The sequence below is a fragment of the Myxocyprinus asiaticus genome, chromosome 15, assembly GCF_019703515.2.
Source record: "Myxocyprinus asiaticus isolate MX2 ecotype Aquarium Trade chromosome 15, UBuf_Myxa_2, whole genome shotgun sequence".
Classification (NCBI taxonomy): Eukaryota; Metazoa; Chordata; class Actinopteri; order Cypriniformes; family Catostomidae; genus Myxocyprinus; species Myxocyprinus asiaticus.
The window spans coordinates 5,555,811-5,577,134 of record NC_059358.1 but is presented as its reverse complement, the minus strand read 5'-3'; the positions used below and the strand labels follow the sequence as shown (position 1 = coordinate 5,577,134).

The following is a 21,324-nucleotide window of genomic DNA, read 5'->3' as shown; positions in this document are numbered from 1 at the left end:
TAGCACATTCAGATTTAAGCAGTTTGATAATGTTTTCTTAGTGAACAACTTGTTAATCTTACTTAAATAATGTATCATTTGATGCAAACCAGAAAGACATGTTTATGAGAACATTAAGAAACTATAAATCTGTAAATAATAAAGAAATTATTTATACATATACAGGTACATGTAATAAACTGGACATTTATGAATGCTTAACTAAAGGAATATTCTGGGTTCAATACGATTTAAGCTCAATCAAAAGCATTTGTGGCATAATAATGATTACCACAAAAATGTATTTTGAATTGCCTATCCTTTTCTTCAATAAAAGCAAAATCTGGGTTACAGTGAGGCACTTACAATGGAAGAGAATGGGGAAAGGTATAGACACAAGACTTAAACAGTATGTGTGTTAACATGATTTTAGTGCGATAAAATTGCTTACTAATCTTTCCTAAAAGTTATATCCAATTTTACAGCTTAGTTGCCATGACAATGTAATGCTGTAAACCCTAAAACTACTGTAAAAATGGCGATTTAAATACACAAGTTTTAACAGAAGAATTCATGTAAGGGCTCTTATAAAATTAGAAAACAATAGTGCCATTCACTTCCATAATCAAATTCATATACATATATCCAGTTCATTACCTACTGTATATAAATTAATGCATAATTTATCTATTAACTATGCATTTATTCCTTCTTAATGTTCTCATAAATGTTCTCACTTCTTTACCACTGGTTTGCATCAAATAAAATACATCAGTAAGGTACGATTAACAAATTTTCATAAGGATGAAAAACTATTATCAAACTGCTTATATATGAACTTATTATAACAATAATACATTATTTTCTATAGTGATTAAACCATTTGTATTTAGCCTATTCATTAATTTATTATGTAGGAACTTTATAAATGATCAATTAACTACATACTAATGCTTTACAAATACTTTATAACGTATAGTTATTATAAAGTGTTACCGAAAAAGCATGTCTTTCCAGAAAATACAAAATGAAAAAAATAAATAAATAAAAAATAAAAAATAAAAAATAACACACTTCAGCTTTAACTCAAGCTTTCTTCACTGGGAGGAACTTTGTGCTTGAACTTTGTTAAACAATGGCAACACGAGGTGTAAATCTATATAATGTGGCACTTTATGACAACTCCAGTGAGAGAACTAGAGTTATAGTGTGCATTGTTAACAGCACTTAGTCATATGTCAACTGTCTAGAGCAGAATTATAGCCCTGACAATAATACTAATACAATCGTAAGCTCGAAAATACAACCTATACAGTCTCTTCAAGCTGCAGCCTTTGTCTTATATCACTGATTACAGCGCTATTTGAATTATAACTCTACAATAAGTGAAACAATTTAGCATAATGCAAGAGAGATGGGTGAATATTACTGTGGCAATAGTGCGATAAAAACTATTAGGATCTGATGGAGCAGGCAGAAGCTTTTGTCGTGCCATTTGAATCCTTAAAATATGAATCTTTCTTTAAAGTGACATTTACAGCATTTGATTTGCACACGTGGGAAAACCGCAGTGCCATTTGAATTATGTAATAATGTGTTTGCATTACTGCTGATTCCACAATTTTCTGTTGTAAAATATTAATGCCAGGATTAGCAAACAGAGTGCAGAGTTAATACGATCAATTAAAGCATTCAGTGCAGCTCACTTAAAGTCAAACATCACTATTTATGACTGTTACAATTATTCATATCGGCACCTGACAAGAAAAGTGTTTACATTGTTCCATTGCAATTTACACATTCACTCTGTCTCAACCCAGAAATCACATGTTTTACATTTGACAACAGTGCATTTTGGTTGCAGTTAGGTAACATAATTAGAGGTTGAGCTCGAAGAAAATCTTTATCCGTCACTCTGACGGACTGAGTTGCAAAATTTCATGACAGTGGATACACTGTATAATCGATTTTTGACTCTCCAAGTGAGTGTGGTGAAACCAAGGAGTTCTAGGGTGAAAGTTTACCTGTCAATCAACCACTGCACTAAAACAACATTTTCAAACTTTTCCGGTTACATGCAGCTTTAAAATGACATAACCGTCCGAACGAAAACATTTGAAAAAGTGCATACATAAAAGTTCACTGAACTTTTTAGTGTGTTTGGTATCAACATTAAGTGACACAGATGAGAAGCACACACATCTGAAAAAGAGTAAATAAATGTATAAAATAACCGAGAATTCTCCTCTAAAGTTAATTTTCGGTTTAGATTAAAATGAATTTTTGGTTAATGCAACCCCTGGTCATAATACATTTTAGAAATATTCTAAAAATTAACTCTTTAAACTCTGAGGGTGTTTTTTAATATTTCTGACTTGCTGCTCTCTTCTAAAGACAGCTGCTCTCTCTCCGGAGGAGTGGGTACGGGGAGCTCATGGCAGTGTAGCACCAGGGCAATGGATGAAGGAAGGTCCGGATACATGATAGCAGGAGCAAAAAATTTGAAAAAATTTGTTAATCTGTATTATCTAATGATCTACGTTGTAATGTTCCAATTAGAAGATAATTGCTTCCTCAGTAATGGTATGGGATATTTTATTTTCTGTTTATTTTTCTTGAAGTAATAAGTGAAAATGTGGCATATGAGCAACACCTGTTCACATGAAACATTTTTACATAAGAATGGTTTGATCTATCAAAATGAATTTCATAACTAAAGATCCGATTTGACTTTTTCTTTCTTTCATTCTTTCGAAAAGTAGTTTGACAAACTACATTTTTCAGAAAATTAAAATTGGCAGAAAATCTATTCAGGTAGAAATTGACAACATGGTGTCAATTCGACTTGACTTGGCCCCATATATAAACGTAATAAAAACGTTACATGCTGTTTATGGATTTAGATTTCCAAGAATTATATAAAAGAAGTTACATTTTAGTTGTAAGTGCGTCTTAATTTTTTACAACGAAAATCGAACGATTAAGAAACGTTTGGGTAGGTTTTCTGTAAGATCATGTGGAGGTGAAATCACAATTCACAACCTGCACACGAAATATATGCTGTGCTGACCATCTCCCAAAGGCAAAGGTAAGCCCTAGTGTATTCTCTAGCATCTCTTCACATGCCACAGGCTTGGTTTAACAGGTGTAAGAAATGTCAGGTTCCCCATCAATCCCTTGTGGTGATATGTGCAGATGTCACCGGGTGACACAGTGCATACAAGCCTCTGCACAAATGCATCCATTATTAATAAACGCTGTGCAGGCCTTGATGGGACCTGTGAAGTGACTGGCAGGAATGCAGAGAGTTATGACCGATGTCTCGTGCTCTATGACAACACAGAGAAGAGATCAATAGAGGTAATTGGCAGACGGATGCTGGGAAAGATCTAGATACTAGATACGGATACTTTGCAATAAAAAATACAGAAAACATGTGTAACCAGTGTTGGAGAATAGCTAGTCTCAGGCAGACAGACTTTGGACTTACAGCATAACGTCTGGTCCACACTGCACCTTATTTTGGCCAAAAAACACCCACTAAGGCCGTCTTTACACTGCAAAGGTGGCACAGAAGCTGCATATGAGGTGACATATACAGTATATACCATTAAAGGGTCTACTTACACAGACTGTTTAACGCTGCACAGCACAGAGGTGGCATAAATGCATGTACACAGCAATCATAATTGAAAAAATAATGTTATGTGATTAATGTTTTAAATATCAAATTATCATATAGAAATATAAAATTAACATTTTCAAATATGAAGAATATCTCACCTATGTAGGTCCACGCAATGCAAGTGAATGGGTACCAAAACTCTGAAGCTCCAAAAAGCACATAAAAGCAGCATAAAAGTAATACATCGGACTCCAGTGATTAAATCCATGTCTTTAGAAGCAATATAATAGGTGTGTGTGAGAAACAGATCAATATTTAAGTCCTTTCTTACTATAAATCACCTTTGACCAGCCCCAACATGCACAAAGAATGCTAATCGACAAAAACCAAAAGAAGGATAATGTGGAAGTGAAAGTCAAAGGTTAAGATTTATAGTAAAAATGACTTAAATATTGATGTGTTTCTCAACCACACCTATCATATCGCTTCAGAAGACATGGATTTAATCACAGGAGTCGTATGTATTACTTTTATTGCATGGACCTACAGGGCTGAGATATACTTCTTAAAATCTTAATTTGTGTTCTGCAGAAGAAAGAAAATCATACACATCTGGGATGACACGAGGGGGAGTAAATGATGAGAGAATATTCAATTGTGGGTGAACTATCCCTTTAAGGCTCGTGTAAACATAGTTTTTCCGCGTCCTGGATCACCTTGCACTCGTTGGAGCACTCAGCCTCTTCAAATGTACTCTTTTGACCACGAGCGCATACATGCAGTAAGCGTTCATCGCATGCACTCTATGACTGCTATGTGGTCCTCATTTAGTACAGTCAACGGCAGGCACATGCACTGACCATGCTCACAGACGCGGATGGTCTGCATGTTAAGAAAATCTGAGCCGTGTGCTAACGGACCGCGCAGACTATGCTGATGATGAAATTTGCATTGCGCATACTGTGTGCATTCTGATCAGCAACACGGACAACCAAAGTATACTTTGGCCTGTATACTCGGCTATGTAAAGGCACCCTATGAGACGAAAAGACAATCTGACTGACATGGAAAGCGACTAATCACAGTTAGTTTTGGTGCTTACGTGCAGTTTAAATGCATAGTTCACGCAAAAAAGAAAACATCTGTCAATTTATTCACCATCATGATGTTTCAAACCTGTATGACTTTCATTCATAATTTCTGTGCCACCTATAGTACATCATCAAACGCAATTGCAAAAACAATAACTGTTTTCAAACAGGTTTCCCAAACATTCTCCTGTTATCCATTGGTTGTACAAACAGATTGTTCTGGCCAAAACTCACGCCATTGTTTGAGCCAGTATTGCTGTGTAGGGCTAGATGGGGTAATCAATGAAACTGCAATGTTTTGACAAGGCAACAGAGACACAGTTTTTACACTTTTCTGGGGAATAAAATAACAAATAATTTCCTATAAGTTGTCTCTGCACATTGAACTGGTATAGGAGAAAGGATTTCATTCAAAATTCACAATGCATCTGTCTGATTAGTCAGCAAAGTAGCATGAAATTCGGAAAACTTAAATAAAGGAAAACTTTAGTCCTCAAACACCCACTCCCAGGCAGGCTGAGAAACAAAATATGATGAATATAAAGTCTTTACATTATATTTTCGCTGTCTCCTGGGATATGTGAGGGGTAATGCTTTGTACCAGCAGCACTGCGAAGATCATTTGCAAAATGGGTGAGAACAATGAGCCATTACTGAATTATTGTAAGTTGTTACCCACTGCACTGAAACCAAAGAGCACTGCATCGAAGGGACTGGCAGCTCATTCCACATGATGTATTTCAAAAACACAAGCTCAGACAACGAGGGTTAGCAAGGCTACTCGTACAAAACAAAGAAATCAATAGAGCAGCCTACAGTCCAAATCTGTGTGAAACCAATTCAAGGCTGAATTGGACTGCCTCATGCAAAACCATACATAAAATTTTTTCACATTTTTTTGTAAACCATCCACTCGTGTCCCTTTTTGAAAATACAAGGATCTCTTTGTATATGACATTTTATCACATCAAAAGAATCATGTATTTCAGTAATCAGTTGTTGGTTGTTTAAAATGTCAATAAGACAGCCCTGCCTGTCTAACTGGATGATTCTTGAACAGAATACATGAAAATAGTTTTTTTAACTGCTAGTTTATTGTCTTTTCTAAAAGCATTAATAAATGTGAATTACACATTGATTTGAATTTAAACCGCTAAAAATGGTTATTATAAGCCGTTATTTGGTAGTTATCAGCGTTTTGTTGTACATATAAACACACACACACACACACACTGGGGGCAAACAATTTGGAATAATGTACAGATTTGGAAAGAAATTGGTACTTTTATTCACCAAAGTGGCATTCAACTGATCACAATGTATAGTCTGGACATTAATAACATGAAAAATTACTATTACAATTAGAATTTTTTTTTCAGAACTTCTTAAACTACTTCAAAGAGTTCTCATCAGAAAATCCTCCATGTGCAGCAATGACAGCTTTGCAGATCCTTGGCATTCTAGCTGTCAGTTTGTCCAGATACTCAGGTGACATTTCACCCCACACTTCCTGTAGCACTTGCCATAGATGTGGCTGTCTTGTCCGGCACTTCTCACGCACCTTACAGTCTAGCTGATCCCACAAAAGCTCAATGGGGTTAAGATCCATAACACTCTTTTCCAATTATCTGTTGTCCAATGTCTGTGTTTCTTTGCCCACTCTAACCTTTATCTTTTTGTTTTTCTGTTTCAAAAGTGGCTTTTTCTTTGCAATTCTTCCCATAAGGCCTGCACCCCTGAGTCTTCTCTTTACTGTTGTACATGAAACTGGTGTTGAGCAGGTAGAATTCAATGAAGCTGTCAGCTGAGGACATGTGAGGCGTCTATTTCTCAAACTAGAGACTCTGATGTACTTATCCTCTTGTTTGTTGTACATCTGGCCTTCCACATCTCTTTCTGTCCTTGTTTGAGCCAGTTGTCCTTTGTCTTTGAAGACTGTAGTGTACACCTTTGTATGAAATCTTCCGTTTTTTTTTTTTTTTGGCAATTTCAAGCATTGTATAGCCTTCATTACTCAAAAAAATGATTGAATGATGAGTTTCTAGAGAAAGCTGTTTCTTTTTTTACCATTTTTGACCTAATATTGACCTTAAGACATGCCAGTCTATTACATACTGTGGCAACTCAAAAACAAACACAAAGACAATGTTAAGCTTCATTTAATGAACCAAATAGCTTTCAACTGTGTGTGATATAATGGCAAGTGATTTTCTAGTACCAAATTAGCAATTTAGCATGATTACTCAAGGAATTTTCAAATAGTGATGGTGCTGTTTTTTTTATATCAGTAATGTCCTGACTATACTTTGTGATCAGTTGAATGACACTTTGGTGAATTAAAGTACCAAGTTCCTTCCGAAACAGCAAAGTCTGTACATTACTCCAAACTTATGGTCGCCAGTGTGTGCATATATATATATATATATTTTTTTTTCATGTTATGACATGAATATGGTTTTCTTGCATTGTCGGGCTATTGATTTGCATATAAACTCTTAAATATTATTATTATTTTTTTTTTTTTTTAATGTGTTGGGTTTGGTAGCTATCAGCATTTTGTTGTACATGTAAACATACTAATTTCTGACAGTTTTTTTTTCATGTTTTGTCGTCAAGACAACTTTCTTGCTTTGTTTACAGATAATTTGCATTTAATCTCCTAAAAATGTTTTTTTTATAATGCACTGTTTATATATATATATATATGTAAACAATTTTATTTTTATTTGCTGTTTTTTTTTTTTATTTCACATTTTGATGTCAAGACAGTTTTCTTGCTTTTTTGGCCTACTGATTTGCATATAAACCTAATTTCATTGTAATTATTCTATTTTATTAATTTTATTTTGTTTATATCATTTTTTCTCAATGTGTTTACAATTTTTGGTTATCCTCTGTTTAATCAGGGAAGGCTAGCAACAGTTATGGATGGTGTTAACAATTCAATATTCTTTTTCTTCTTATTCATTTTAATCATTTTACATTTTTTAAAATTTATTTTATTACTTTTTATTCATATTTCATTTTCTTAATTGGTTTTTATTCTTTTATGTATCTCGTATTTTCTTTAAAATTTATATGTAAAGCACTTTGAATTGCCATTGTGTATGAATGTGCTATATAACTAACCTTGCCTTGCCTAAATGGGTTTAATACCATTTTATACCTTACTTATTTTATTTTATTTTATTTTTTTTTGGCAATTTTTGTTTTTTTGTGGTAAACAAACATTACCATTTTTTGATTTATTTATGTTATGGTGTTTTGATGTCAAGATGATTTTCTTGCATTTATGACCTATTCATTTGCATGTAACCTCCTTAATATCTATATGTCAAGTTGATTTTCTTGAGTTTATGACTTATTCATTTGCATGTAACCTCCTAAATGTATTATTATTACTATTATTTTCACATTTTCACATCAAGATATTCTTTTTGGATTGTGTGCCAACTAATCTGCATATAACCCCATGTGTTGTCTTTTGGTAGTTATCAGCGTTTTGTTGTACACACAAGCATTCAAATTTATTTTTTTTTTTTTTCATGTTTTGATGTCAAAAAGGTTTTCTTGTTTTGTTGGCCTATTTATCTGCATATAAATGTCTAATTATATAATGCACAATTTTTTGGTAGTTTTCAGCATTTTGTTGTATGTGTATTTTTTATAGTTTTTTTTTTTCTTCACATTTAGACATAAAGACGGTTTACCTGCTTTGTTGGTCTATTGATTTGCATATAAACCCCAAAAAGTGTTTCTTATAATATGTGTTGCTGTTGTTGTTTTGGTTTTTTCTTTGCAGTTCCCAGTGCTTTGTTGTACATGTGAACATTACAATTCAATGTACTGTTTTGGTAGTTTTTGTCATTTTGCTATACAAGTAAACATTCTATTTTTATTTTATTTTTTTATATTTATTGTTTGTTTTTTATTCATCTGCACAAACAGAAAAGTAAATTTGACAGTTTACAAATCTGGCTTTCACTCGCAAGCAAAACTAGGATAAAGTGTGCAATCAGAAGCTGTTCAGAACTTTGTATTCTCACACTGAATCCAAAAATAGAGTAGCATGCAGGCATTTGGGTCGTATAAGGAATTTCACCCTGTATTCCAGCACAATTTAATCATAAAGTAGACAGAGCACCTTGGCAGCTGGGCAGCGCTCTGTTCCACTCGGGTCTGTTGGTGCTGCCCATCACACAGGTGAGACTAGAGTAACCCTGGAGCTGGTAACCCGGATCACAGTGGAAGGTCACAGTAGATCCCAGCTTATAGTCTGTGCCCAACCGAGTGCCATTCATCACGCTGCCCGGGTCAAAGCATGCCTCACGCAGTTTAGCTATAAGACAGAAACACAAGACATATGGCATTTGACAAAGGAGTGGAAGACAAAAAGATTTCGAGGGATAAAATGCCACATAGTGAGTCACTTGCAACCTTTGACACTTTTCAGTTTACAGTAAAATGCCATAAAAATACAGCAGAGACAATCTTAAAGGGATAGTTCAGCCAAAAATGTAAATTCTGTCTTTGTTTGCGCAACCTCATTTAGTGACTTTATTTCTTCTGTGGAACACAAAAGGAGATGTTTTAAAGAATATACTAGCCACTTGTTTTTATACACAAGACTCATGCACTTTATTTCAAGTCTTCTGAAGAGACATGCGAGGAACAGACCAAAATTAAAGTCGTTTTCACTGAACATCTTTCCCTCTTCCATAGTTCTAAAATTTTAATTCCACTTTCACATATTCAAACTCGGCGAGTTGCGACTTGGCGAACTTCTGTACCTCACATAAAGCTAACATATGGCTTAAGAAGACTTTGAATAAAGTGCAAAAGTCATACAAACTACTTATGTGATCATTTATTGGTACTTTTTGATGCTCAACAGCACCAGTCCCAATTCACTTTCACTGTTTGGAAAAAAAACAGTGTGATAATTCTGCTTAACAACTCATTTTATGTTCAGTGGAATAAAGAAAGTCATAGAGGTTTGAAACCACATCAGGGTGAGTAAATGATCGCAGAAATTTCCTTTTTTGCTGAACTATCCATGTAAGTTACAGGGCCAGTACATCTGGCGTGATCTGTGGTTAAGTGCTTTACTCTAGGGTACAGAGTTAGTATTCAAGGATACATTTAAAAAATTACCCCTTGTAGGGTCAGACCAACAAGCACTAGACTGAAACAATCCACATGAAACAAAGGAGCACTTACCTTTGTACTCCAGATGGAAGCCTGTATAGCTCACAGAGCCATCACTACGGAAGGCAATGTGCATGATGTTGGAGCTGCTTTCCACCTTCTCCGGCAACTTGCTGTCTTGAAATGTGCCGATCAGGTGACTGTTGCTATGAGGCCCGTCATAAATGTACAAGAAGTCATAGTTGGGTTCAATGCTAAAACTGAGATGCGAAAAAGACACAAAATGTGTGAAGAGAGATACAAACAGCATCAGGAATAGAAAATAAATTAATGGATCACACAGTGCACAGGGTTGTTTATTTAGTTTTCTAAAAGATTGACTCTTCTTAAAGGTATAGTTCACACAATCACCCATTCCCAAACCCGCATGCTGTTATTTTTCCATGGAACACAAAAAGAGACATTTTTGGAGAATATTTACACAGACTTTTTCTCTACAATGACTTAGTGACCATATCTGTCAAGCTCCAAAAAAAGACAGCAGATCACCATAAAAGTAGTCGACACGATGCAATATTCCAAGTCTTCTGAAGGCACACAATACATTTCTTCTCAAATCTAATTAGCATAAATTCAAATATAGTGCGAGAAGTCACGTTCAATGCCAAATGCCAATGGTTCTTGCTTGTCTCAAAACCAAATGCGATAAACCACTTTAAATATGCAGAAGTGTGAACGAAATGTAAGTTTAATCAGTGAATAATGACATAGATTTCCATTTAAAGGGATAGTTCACTCAAAAATGAAAATTCTCCCATTATGTATTCACCCTCATGCCATCCCAGATGTGTCTTCTGAAAGCGATCCAATCGGTTTTGGGTGCGAACAGACCAAACTATAACTTTTTTGCAATAAATCTTGACAACATTTTCCTTGGCGATCATGATTTCAAGCTCGAATACGCTTCCTATAGTGCCATCTAGCACTCTGCGCATGCATCAAGCACTAGGAAGCGCAATCTAGCTTGAAATCACGATCGTGCCTAGAGACTGCAATGGCAAGATATACGGTGAAAAAGGAGTTATATTTTGGTCTGTTCTCACCCAAAACTGATTAAATCGCTTCAGAAGACATGGATTAAACTACTGGAGTTTCATTTATGTTGCCTTAATGTGATATTTGGACCTTCAGAATTCTGGCCACCATTCACTTGCATTGTGAGGACCAACAGAGCTGAGATATTCTTCTAAAAATCTTAATTTGTGTTCTGCAGAAGAAAGAACGCCACACATCGGGGATGGCTTGAGGGTGAGTAAATGATGTGAGAATTTTCATTTTTGGGTGTACTATCCGTTTAAGTCTTGGTATATTAATTGTAATATACACACCAAATGTGATGGCTGTAAAATAGGAAAAAGCAAATAAGCGGCAGCCCGACGAAAACATGAAAGTTTATCAAGTGCATGTTGACAACATCAGAAGCTCCATCCAGTTTTCACTATGTGCATGACTGTTAAAACAGCCTGTGATCTTCCTAAAATACTTTTTGGGTCATCGGAAGCGGAAAAATTTTTTCAGTACGTTTTTAGGTAGAATGGAGATGCCTGATGTGGGTGGAGAAATGCATGTAAATGCCTCAGCAATGCCTCGGGAAAATGTGGCCAGAAAATGCTGCACTTCACATTAAGTACTGCGACGAGAGAAGAGGGCTATTTTAATGTCATTATGAAGACTTGTTCATTGTCTTGAAACTGCAATGGTAATGCACCAACAATATGCGATTAATTTGAGACAGTTTTATAAATACTGTACAGTATAATGTCACTTGAAATTATAACTCGCAGGCCTCTTAGAGACAATCTATCTAGAGATATGACTTTCCCAATTACCATAGTCAAAGGAACACATTCCCAGGTACAAAGTCATATGCTTATCTCCAATTAATTGAGTATTTTGTGCAAAGATCACAGCCTGATATTAATACCATATTCCAATTAACAATCCAAGATAAAACCATTTATGGGTTAGTGATATTTTAATAGATCTGGATCTATTAATTTATTCAAAAATACATTAAAATGCAATTCATGTAGACAAAGATTTTAAGGTTGTGGGTTACATTCTCAGACGATACCAGTGCTGATAAAAAGTAGGAATCTTAAGTGCACTGTAAGGTTAAAATAATAAAAAAAAAAAAAGCATGAATGTAAATGACTAAACCTCTTATATGATGAATGTTTTCCATTTCTAAATAAAAATAAATTTTGAGGCATAAAGGTATCAGATGTGTTCATTGGAATAAATATCACAAGATCGTAACAAAAAGCAAAAAAGTCTCATTAAAGACGTATTTCAACAGTCTTTTCAAACTGCACTCATCAAGTGATATAGCTGAATTTCTAGGAAAAAATACTTTAAAAATGAGTTTGGCATAATTGTTTATTATTATTTATTTAAAAAAAATAGGCAGTAAAGCAGTTTAGTTATTATACAGTATTATTTATTATATATTAGATATTATATCTATTATTATTACTATTATTATTATTATTATATAATCATTTCTAATTTTCAAGTTTTACAAATTAAAAAAAAAAGTCTGCAGATCAAAGTCATTGTTGTATCACCAACAAGTGACAAGATAAGTTACATAACAGGACATTACATCACAGAGAGGACCCCGTAGATGCAAAATAAAAAATTAAATAAATAAAACATCAGATAATCATGACAAACTTAGTCTGGTTTGTCAAATGTTTAAAATAATTAAAAAACTGCAAGATATTCAGGATTTAAAAATTAAAGATATTTGCAAAAATAAATAAAATATATAATAATAAATAAATCAATAAAAAAATCCTTTACCTTGAAAAGAATGTTTAAATATGTATTGAAAGTAATGACTGAGATGTGCAGATTCATTTGCATTTAAGGTGCATATGTTTTTTTCCAATGTCAATTTCTATGAAGGATTTTCAAGCATTTTCTCTTTTTTCCCCTTTTCTCATCTCTTAATATTTCACATTTGCCTTTATAAAAAGTAATGTCAAAAAAGTAATCTGGCAGTACCATGGTATCAGATGATAATACCATGTTTCTTTGATACATACCATGGAATTGCATGACCACCATTTTTATGTACCATTCTATTCATTTCACCAGTACTTCCAAGAATACCATAGAATTACCATGTCCATGGTTTTACTATAGTATCAATAGTAAAGTGTCCAAAAAAACATGAAAATACCATGGTAATTCTTTATAAGTGTGTTTTAGACATGTAGATCATGTGTCTTCTTATTTACAAAAACTCCTTTTTTCTTAACATAAGACCAGAAGATCTTACCTGATAAATGCCAAGGAGATGACGTAATCAGGGTGAACCGTGATGAACCAGTCACAGTCTTTACTGTGCGGGTAGGGGTGGGGAAAGTTTGGAGAGAGAATGAATCCAGATGAACCTGTAATGTTTCCACCACAAGGAGCTAGAAAAGAGCATTTGTGTTCTGTTGTGAGTAGTGATCATCCGAAATGGGGTTTTCAGTGATACCAGTATCTACTGTATAGCAGGCCTATTGCTGATTTAATGCTAACATGTATACAATACTGTACAGTTAATACAAAAATAACACAATATTACACAATATTAGCTTAAAATTCACCCATAAATATTTAAAAACAGAACATTTGTAATGGAGATTTTTTTTTTTTTTTTTTGAAGTAACAAGTGACACTTTTAGCTTTGTGGACTTCTAGAAAGTAAAGTCTCATTAAAACATGTTTGACACTCTTACTAGGTGATTACATTTGTCTGCTAACAATGTCCAGCAGTGTTTATACATGTTTATACAGGAAATGTATGTATTTTTTTTTTTTTCTTCTTCTGAAAGTCATGAATATTCCCACCACAGTGTCACTTCCAGTAGATCTCAAATTCTGTTTTGTGTTTCATAGAATTCTGTGGTGGAAATGACTCCCAAATGACATTTTTAACATTTTTGAAATAAAATGGCAGAATCCTTTGTCTTGCTTTTTATGTAGCCTATATACAAACAATTAAATAATGTTTTCACACTTTCACAATAATAGCTTGATTGGAAATTATAGCTGATAAAAATATTCTGCTCACAAGTGATATTTTCTTTGTTTTCTTTGTCTCATATTTTATCGTAAGCATGCTTTCCACGGACACTTTTGTTGACTTGGTTAACAAGTATGCTAACTTTTGAAAATGTGAAAAATTTATAATTTGAAAAAAAAAAAAAAAAAAAAAGTTATGTATAGAAATCATTTTACACAATACATTTTGAAATGGTTTGTGTTTATTTCACTCTGCATTTAGATTATCATCATTTTAAAGATGAAATAATTTGTATTTTTATTAGGGCTGGGAAATTTAAATGTAAAAATAAAATATTTATGCAATTTAAGGAATATTCCGGGTTTAATACAAGTCAGGCTCAATCAACAGCATTTGTGGCAAAAATATTGATTACCACAAAAATTATTTTTGGCTTGCCTCTCCTTTTCTTTAAAAAAAAGCTCAAATCTGGGTTTCAGTGAGGCATTTACAATGGAAGTGAATGGGGCCACATTTTTGAACATTAAAATAAAAGTTTAGCTACAAAAAATAGACAATAAGTATGTAAACATTATTGGTCCCATTCACTTTCATTTTAAGTGCCTCACTGTAACCTGTTGTGCACTACTTCAGACTGTCAGCGGGGCACCTCCGCTTAAATCTCCCCTCGACCAAAAGGGCACCTTTAGATTTGTGAACGAAAGGGGCCCCTGTTCTGTGCACGTCAGTGTCTGTATTGTCCAATAATGCATTGGCAATGTACACTTAAACCTCTCTTGCCAATAAAGCTTGATATGAATTGATTCAGCCCATTTGATCCTATAATCAAAAAGTCCACTGAAAAACACCAGAAGACTTTATATCTGTAAAACTGTTTAATTAACTATATCTGCAAAAAAATAAATAAAATAAAAAATAAAAAACTAAACATTTGAACATGTACATATTTAAATAATTAAAATAAATGATTGCTAGAAAGTTTCTAGAAAGTTCTTTGAGGCAAATTGTAAAGTAAATTTATTTAGGATTATACTAATGTGAGTTTAAATGTATGATGTACCACAATTAATCACGATTAATTACAGAGAACTGTGTTGTAATCGATTCACAGCCTTAATATTTATAATAGATTTTCTTAGTCTTATATTGAAAGTCAGAGTCTAGGAAAAGGCTAAGACGATAAAATCTATATATAAAAGGAATTTGAAAAATACCCAAAATAAATTATGAAGGCCTGGTAAAAAAGTCCCCAAGTCAGTGTTAATGTGACCTTCATATAACATAAAGAAAAGCTTTTAAATAATTTTTTTTTAATAAACATAAACACCTGGGACATGAAATTGGCTGAATTCTCCAGGCATTATAAAACTTCTTGAATAGGAGTACAGTCTAGCATGTAAACCAGAATGAACTTTAAAAAAACCTGAATATTAATCAAACTTGCAGTCAGCTGTACGCTTTGTGGTTTTACAGACTCCAGGTACCCAGAAAATAAAAGTAGTTTCCTAGGAGCATTAATCATTGGGTATTCTTCACCAAGAAGTACCCGAGTTTCCTATAACCCTGGAGTTTCTAATGGGCACCTGATCAGATAGTTCCATTGAATAGAGGTATTATTCCCGGCTCATTTTTGGGAGTCATTTACAAAATTTTGTCAGCACTGACAGGTGTGAAATGAGGTGCTTCTCATATTTCACGTCACGGGTGAATAAATTGAGTAAATCTCACCGATACAGGTAGGTGGACTGGGCTGCCAGTAGAATCTGTTGTCTACTTGAATGCAGGTGATGCGAGGTTCCCCTAGCAGGTCGTAGCCCGGATCACACAAAAAGGTCACTGTGTCGCCCGGTTCCTTCCCCTCCCCGCTGCGACTGCCGTTCATTGGCGTCCCGGGATCCCGGCAGGCGGTCGCCACAGAACCTGTAAAAATGGGAGCCATGACTGACTGCACTCGCTTTTCTTTTCCCAAGATACTACCGCAGGGGGTACTGTGTCCTGCTCAGGGCTGAGATTGTGTGGACTCAGTCCTGTACAATGACTCACCAGGGGCTCTCACATCTCTTTCTAAGAAGAATGTTATCTAACACAGGAGCAGAATAAGTCTTGGAGTTATAGCAGTCTTGTTTGGATGAAATATCAGTCGTTAATGCATGCTTTGTAGGGCTGGATGATATACTACAAAATTATATACAGTTTGATATTTTTCAGCCTTTTTGATACAGTATATATTTTGATATTTATGTATTGGCTCTCTGAAAAGGCTTAAAGGGTAATTCCTTTTTTACCTAACACCATTTTTGCTACTGTAGTTTAAGGCAGATGTAGGGATAGTTTACACAAAATTGAAAATTCTCTCATTATTTACTCACCCCCATGCCATCCTAGATGTGTATGACTTTCTTTCTTCTGCAGAACACAAATTATGATTTTTAGAAGAATATCTCAGCTCTGTAGGTCCATACAATGCAAGTGAATGGGTGGCAAAATTTTGCACATAAGGCATCATAAACATAATCCATACAACTCCAGTGTTTTAATCCATATCTTCAGAAGAGATATGATAGATGTGGGTGAGAAACAGATCAATATTTAAGTCCTTTTTTGCTAGAAATTCTTCTCTCTGCCCAGAAGGGGGCAATATGCATGAAGAATGTGAATTGCCAAAAACACAAGTAGAAGAATGTGAAAGTGAAAGTGGAGATTGACTGAGCAGGGAGGAGAATTTATAGTAAAAAAGTACAAATTGATCTGTTTCTCACCCACATCTATCAGATTAAAACACTGGAGTCCTATGGATTACATTTATGATGTCTTATGTGATTTTTTTTGGAGCTTCAAAATTTTGGCACCCATTCACTTGCATTGTATGGACCTACAGAGCTGAAATAATTGTCTAAAAATCTTCATTTGAGTTCAACAGATGAAATAAAGTCACACATCTGGGATGGCATAAGGGTGAGTAAATGATGAGAGAACTGGACATTGGACATTGGACAAGTTATCAAGTCATCATTTTTGTAGAATTAAATGTTACAAACGTTTTTCAAAAAATTATTAAACCAACACAAAGATTATATTTCTACGAACCTGACACATGTTTTAAACTAGATTTCTAAAAGATTTCTCATTTTTATCTCCTTTGTTTTTGACCAAAATACCAAAAATAACTACAGCATAACATACTGTATACCGTTACAGTGATAAACAATTGCACATACCATGACAAAAGATTTTGGTCATACCTCCCGCCCCCAACTGAAACTGGATATTGTGTTCTGCTTTTAAAGAAAGGTACTTACTTGAGAAGTCAATAGCAAATCCAGACTTGCTGATGTAGAAATCCGTCTCAAACTGGATGGTGACCACATTGAGAGTGCTGTGAATTCCGTCAGGTAACAGTGAGCCGCTCACTTCCTTCAGGGCCATCTCATTCTCGGGATGTCCATCCCACACCTTCAGGATGTCATGGGATGCTTCTGTATCAAATGCCAAGAACTGAAGACTGAAAGACAAAAAACATGCTATTAAAAGACTTTGTTCAAAGGGTTATATTACACATGTTGTATTATTTTCCCCCTGAGGTCCACTTATATTGTTGGTATACTTCTATTTGCATCGTAATTTAGTTTTCAGTATAATGCCCACCCTCTCTTTGACTCTTACAATTAAATATTGTTTTTAGCTACCCCATCCTTTAATAACAGCCTCTGTGATACATGTTGATAGATTTATAAAACAGTCCACCCTAAAATGTGCCACTCAAACTGTTAAGATCTGACTGAAATCATCAGGAATCTTGTTAAAAATAAATGTAAGCTGTTTGTTTCTAGCATAGGGATTCTTCAGAGGGATCTGCAGAGCGGCAGGTGCTACACACAGCCAGGAACAGCACAAGGTTTGACAACCTTTACCACATTTTACTCTCATCAGTAGTTCTTTTCTAATAGCATCTATCATTTGTCCTCCTCATTATTTCACAGTGACTGAATGAAGCAAGTTTCTTAACACTGAGTAGACATTGCTAATGTTTAATGTGAATGGTTTGTCATCAACGTGCCTAAAAGTTGTTTTCCGGAGAGCATTGAACTCTTTTATTTCAAAAGATCAAGGAAAATTTGATTTTATTCCTTTTGATATGGACCATTTCAATACACCAAGATTCTTGTTTACCCAAAAGCTCTCAGATTATAAACACTAAAAGTACTCAAATAAATAATCATTTCTAAAGCAAACCTTCAATTTTTAATGAGCAAGCTGATCGCTTGTCAAATAAGGACCAAAGCAGCAAATGACATCAAAGACACTATAAAGAATTTTTGCAGGTTATGGACCTCAATTAAAAATTGAAATAAGATGACATTTTCAAGTATTTATGCGGATATATTTCACTTGGGTTAGGGTCAATGCAATATGTTAGCTCACATTATTAGCTAATATCTCTCCTATGCAATTCCTTAACAGGATGCATTTAACCAGGTCTCTATATTTGTGTTCTAGCTTTCAGGACACCACAGTCCTTTAGTATCACTATTTAAACTGTGATAGAATGTGTTCAGATAAAATATGAATCAGCCCCAACCTTGATCTCTTGCCGATAGTTTAATGAGGTATGTCATTCTTGTTATGCTTTACCATTCGAACTCTGTAACTTATAAAACATGAATATGCTTTTGTTGCAATTTAAGAAAGTATTTTAATAAAAAAGTACACCAGACTTTCAGAAATATGCTCTGGTCAAGTTCAGGCACTTAAACTTCATTAACTACTTGATTATTTACTCAGTGGCAAGAAAATGAAGAGGATGGTAATCAAGAGCTAAAGTGAACAATTGTTCAGTGAAAGATTGACAGACAATGGTGTCAACTTAAAGTTCATTTTGATATTTGATAACTATCTTATGAAGTTGTGGTATTACTTCTGTAATTTTATCAAACAGAATGGAATGTTTTAGAGTGAGACAAAACAATTAATAGAACAAAACATCACATAATTCATCAGTTCTATTGCTAACACTTACGGATGTTTGTGCTGTTGTTATCACACCAAAATGATGTCACTTAATTAGAGAGCTGGCTTTTGTTATTTAACCTCATGCGACCCCGCGTCCATATGCGTGGACATTGTATTGTGGCTTCGCAATATGCAATGCATAATTTAAATTAATTTAAACTGACTGAATACTGTTTACAAGACTCTACACTGATATTTAAAGGTTAAACTTCTGGTGCACCGAGTCACATGACACAGTAGCATGGCGTCGATTTCTGTGAAGTGATTGTACGGGCGCAACACCAACAAAAGTGCCTCTGGTAAGAAACCTCTATACGTTTTTTTCATTGAAACTGGTTTGGGTGTAAAGAGTAGCATCTCTAGTTTCGATTGATATGCCACTTTAAAAAAATGCATTATTTTTCCACGTGTCAGCACGCTGATAAATACGATGTCCACATACGTGGATTTTAGGACCTTATTCCCTCAAAGGTTGAAAAAACATGTTAGTTATTTTGAATAACTTTCAACATTAACACATCTGTTAGTCATTTCGCTTTGTGAACATCTGTCAGCTCCCACCCACGATGATGATGTATTCACTATCAGCGTGCTTTAATGGTGTCATGGTAACATAATAAACAATTTGATGAAAAAAATCAGACTTTCTATAGTTTGGTATTATTTACAATTTCAAAACTTAGTCCCGCCGTTCCCATATTAGGACATCAATTTTTTTTCTTTTCTTTTTTTATTCTTGTTTATTAGGTGCTACACAGCAATCATGCTTGGGTCTCAGGAGGTTAAATGGATATGACCACATACAAACAAGATGGAAAGTGATACTGTGGACATAGGAAAAAAATAATAATAAAAAAAAAAAAACTATAGATAGATTACCAATTAAAACAATATTCTCCAGAAAACATGCTTTACTTGAAATATTTTGAAAGTAACACCTGGAGTATTTGTTAATACATTTCCAGTTGTTAATGTTAGAGGTTAGTGCATAGCGCCCATGGAAAAAATAGTATCATTAGCATAAATCAAATGATAAAAATGATAAAAAAAATGATCCTTTACTTTAAGTTAATTGGGATCAAAGTCTTTGAATTAATTAAAACATATAAATTAAGTTAGTTAATGTACACTAATGAACGAATTCCATTTTGACAAATCCTGAGTTTAATATTATACTGTATGCTATACATAAAAGGAATAGTTCACCCCCCCCCCCCCCCAAAAAAATGGAAAATTCATTCATAAATGTATCACCCTCTAACAGTGACCCTAAGTTAGTAATGGCAGAATTTTCATTTTTGGTGAACTATCACTTTGAAGACATAAACTATATGATGGGGGCATGTAAATGCACTGCATATTAGGAATGACGAACTGCATTTCCACACATATACTGTTCTCAAGTTTAATGTACAGTCACCTGACAGTGTTGCCAGAGTCCACCTCGATGGTCCAGGTGCAACGCAGGTTGTTGTCATAGGGAAACGGGTATCCGGGAGACAATATCCGTCCTGATGATTCACCTTTAAAACTTCCCCCGCACTCCGCTACAATAGATAAAAAAAAAAGTTATTGCGTTGTCAACTCCCACTCATGATGATGATGTATTCATTGCCAGCGTTCTTTATCTCATTAATGATCAGCTCCGTGGAGACCCAGGCTGTGTCTCATCTCGCTCTCTATGTCGTGAATCAGCATATCATGAACACAAATTCAGGCATTAGCAATGGTGTTGATCTACAAAACAATGGTACGCTGTGTTATCATTAATGGAACTAAAATAAAAAATGCGAGAAAAATATTTTCATTAACTGAAATAAAAATAACACAACATAAAATAACATTACAATTGTAAGTAAAATTAATTTCTGGATTATAATTATTATCCATATATGATTATATGGAGTAATTTCTATGACTCCAAATATGAACTAACAAAGAAAAAAGAAGTTTTAAATGCACAAGATATATAAATATCAATATACAGTACGTATATCTGTGAAAGCTTTACAACCTGTCTTCATTAAAAATGTTAATGCCACCAGGTAGTGATAATACTATAGACAGCCCTGAGATATTTACCAGTGTTAAACATACAGTATTTAAATAATATTAGTTAATGCATTAACTTTGGCCACCCAAAAATACTACAACAAAATATCATTCTCAATACACTAAAAAGTAAAACTAAATTAAAATTAAAACTCAAACTAAAATGAAAAACTATTATACATCCAGTGCTTTATGCAGACACGATTATGGGGTTGCACATTAAAATGCAGCTTTTTAATTAATCAGCAACATTGCTGTAAAAAATGGTGTCATGCATGAAAACAACACAACATAAAAATAACATAACACAATAAACTAACACAATAATAAATACCTGA

At 34.2% G+C, this 21,324-nt stretch overlaps 1 protein-coding gene across 1 annotated transcript in view; it reads right to left on the bottom strand.

Moving 5' to 3' along the window:
- The window catches only part of LOC127453076 (CUB and sushi domain-containing protein 3-like), a 435,789-nt gene that overhangs the window by 193,444 nt on the left and 221,021 nt on the right, over window positions 1-21,324 (bottom strand). The window contains 6 exon segments of the mRNA XM_051719109.1: window positions 8,840-9,034; window positions 9,916-10,103; window positions 13,190-13,328; window positions 15,653-15,844; window positions 17,224-17,426; window positions 20,355-20,481. Of these exon segments, the coding sequence (XP_051575069.1) occupies window positions 8,840-9,034; window positions 9,916-10,103; window positions 13,190-13,328; window positions 15,653-15,844; window positions 17,224-17,426; window positions 20,355-20,481 (1,044 nt within the window).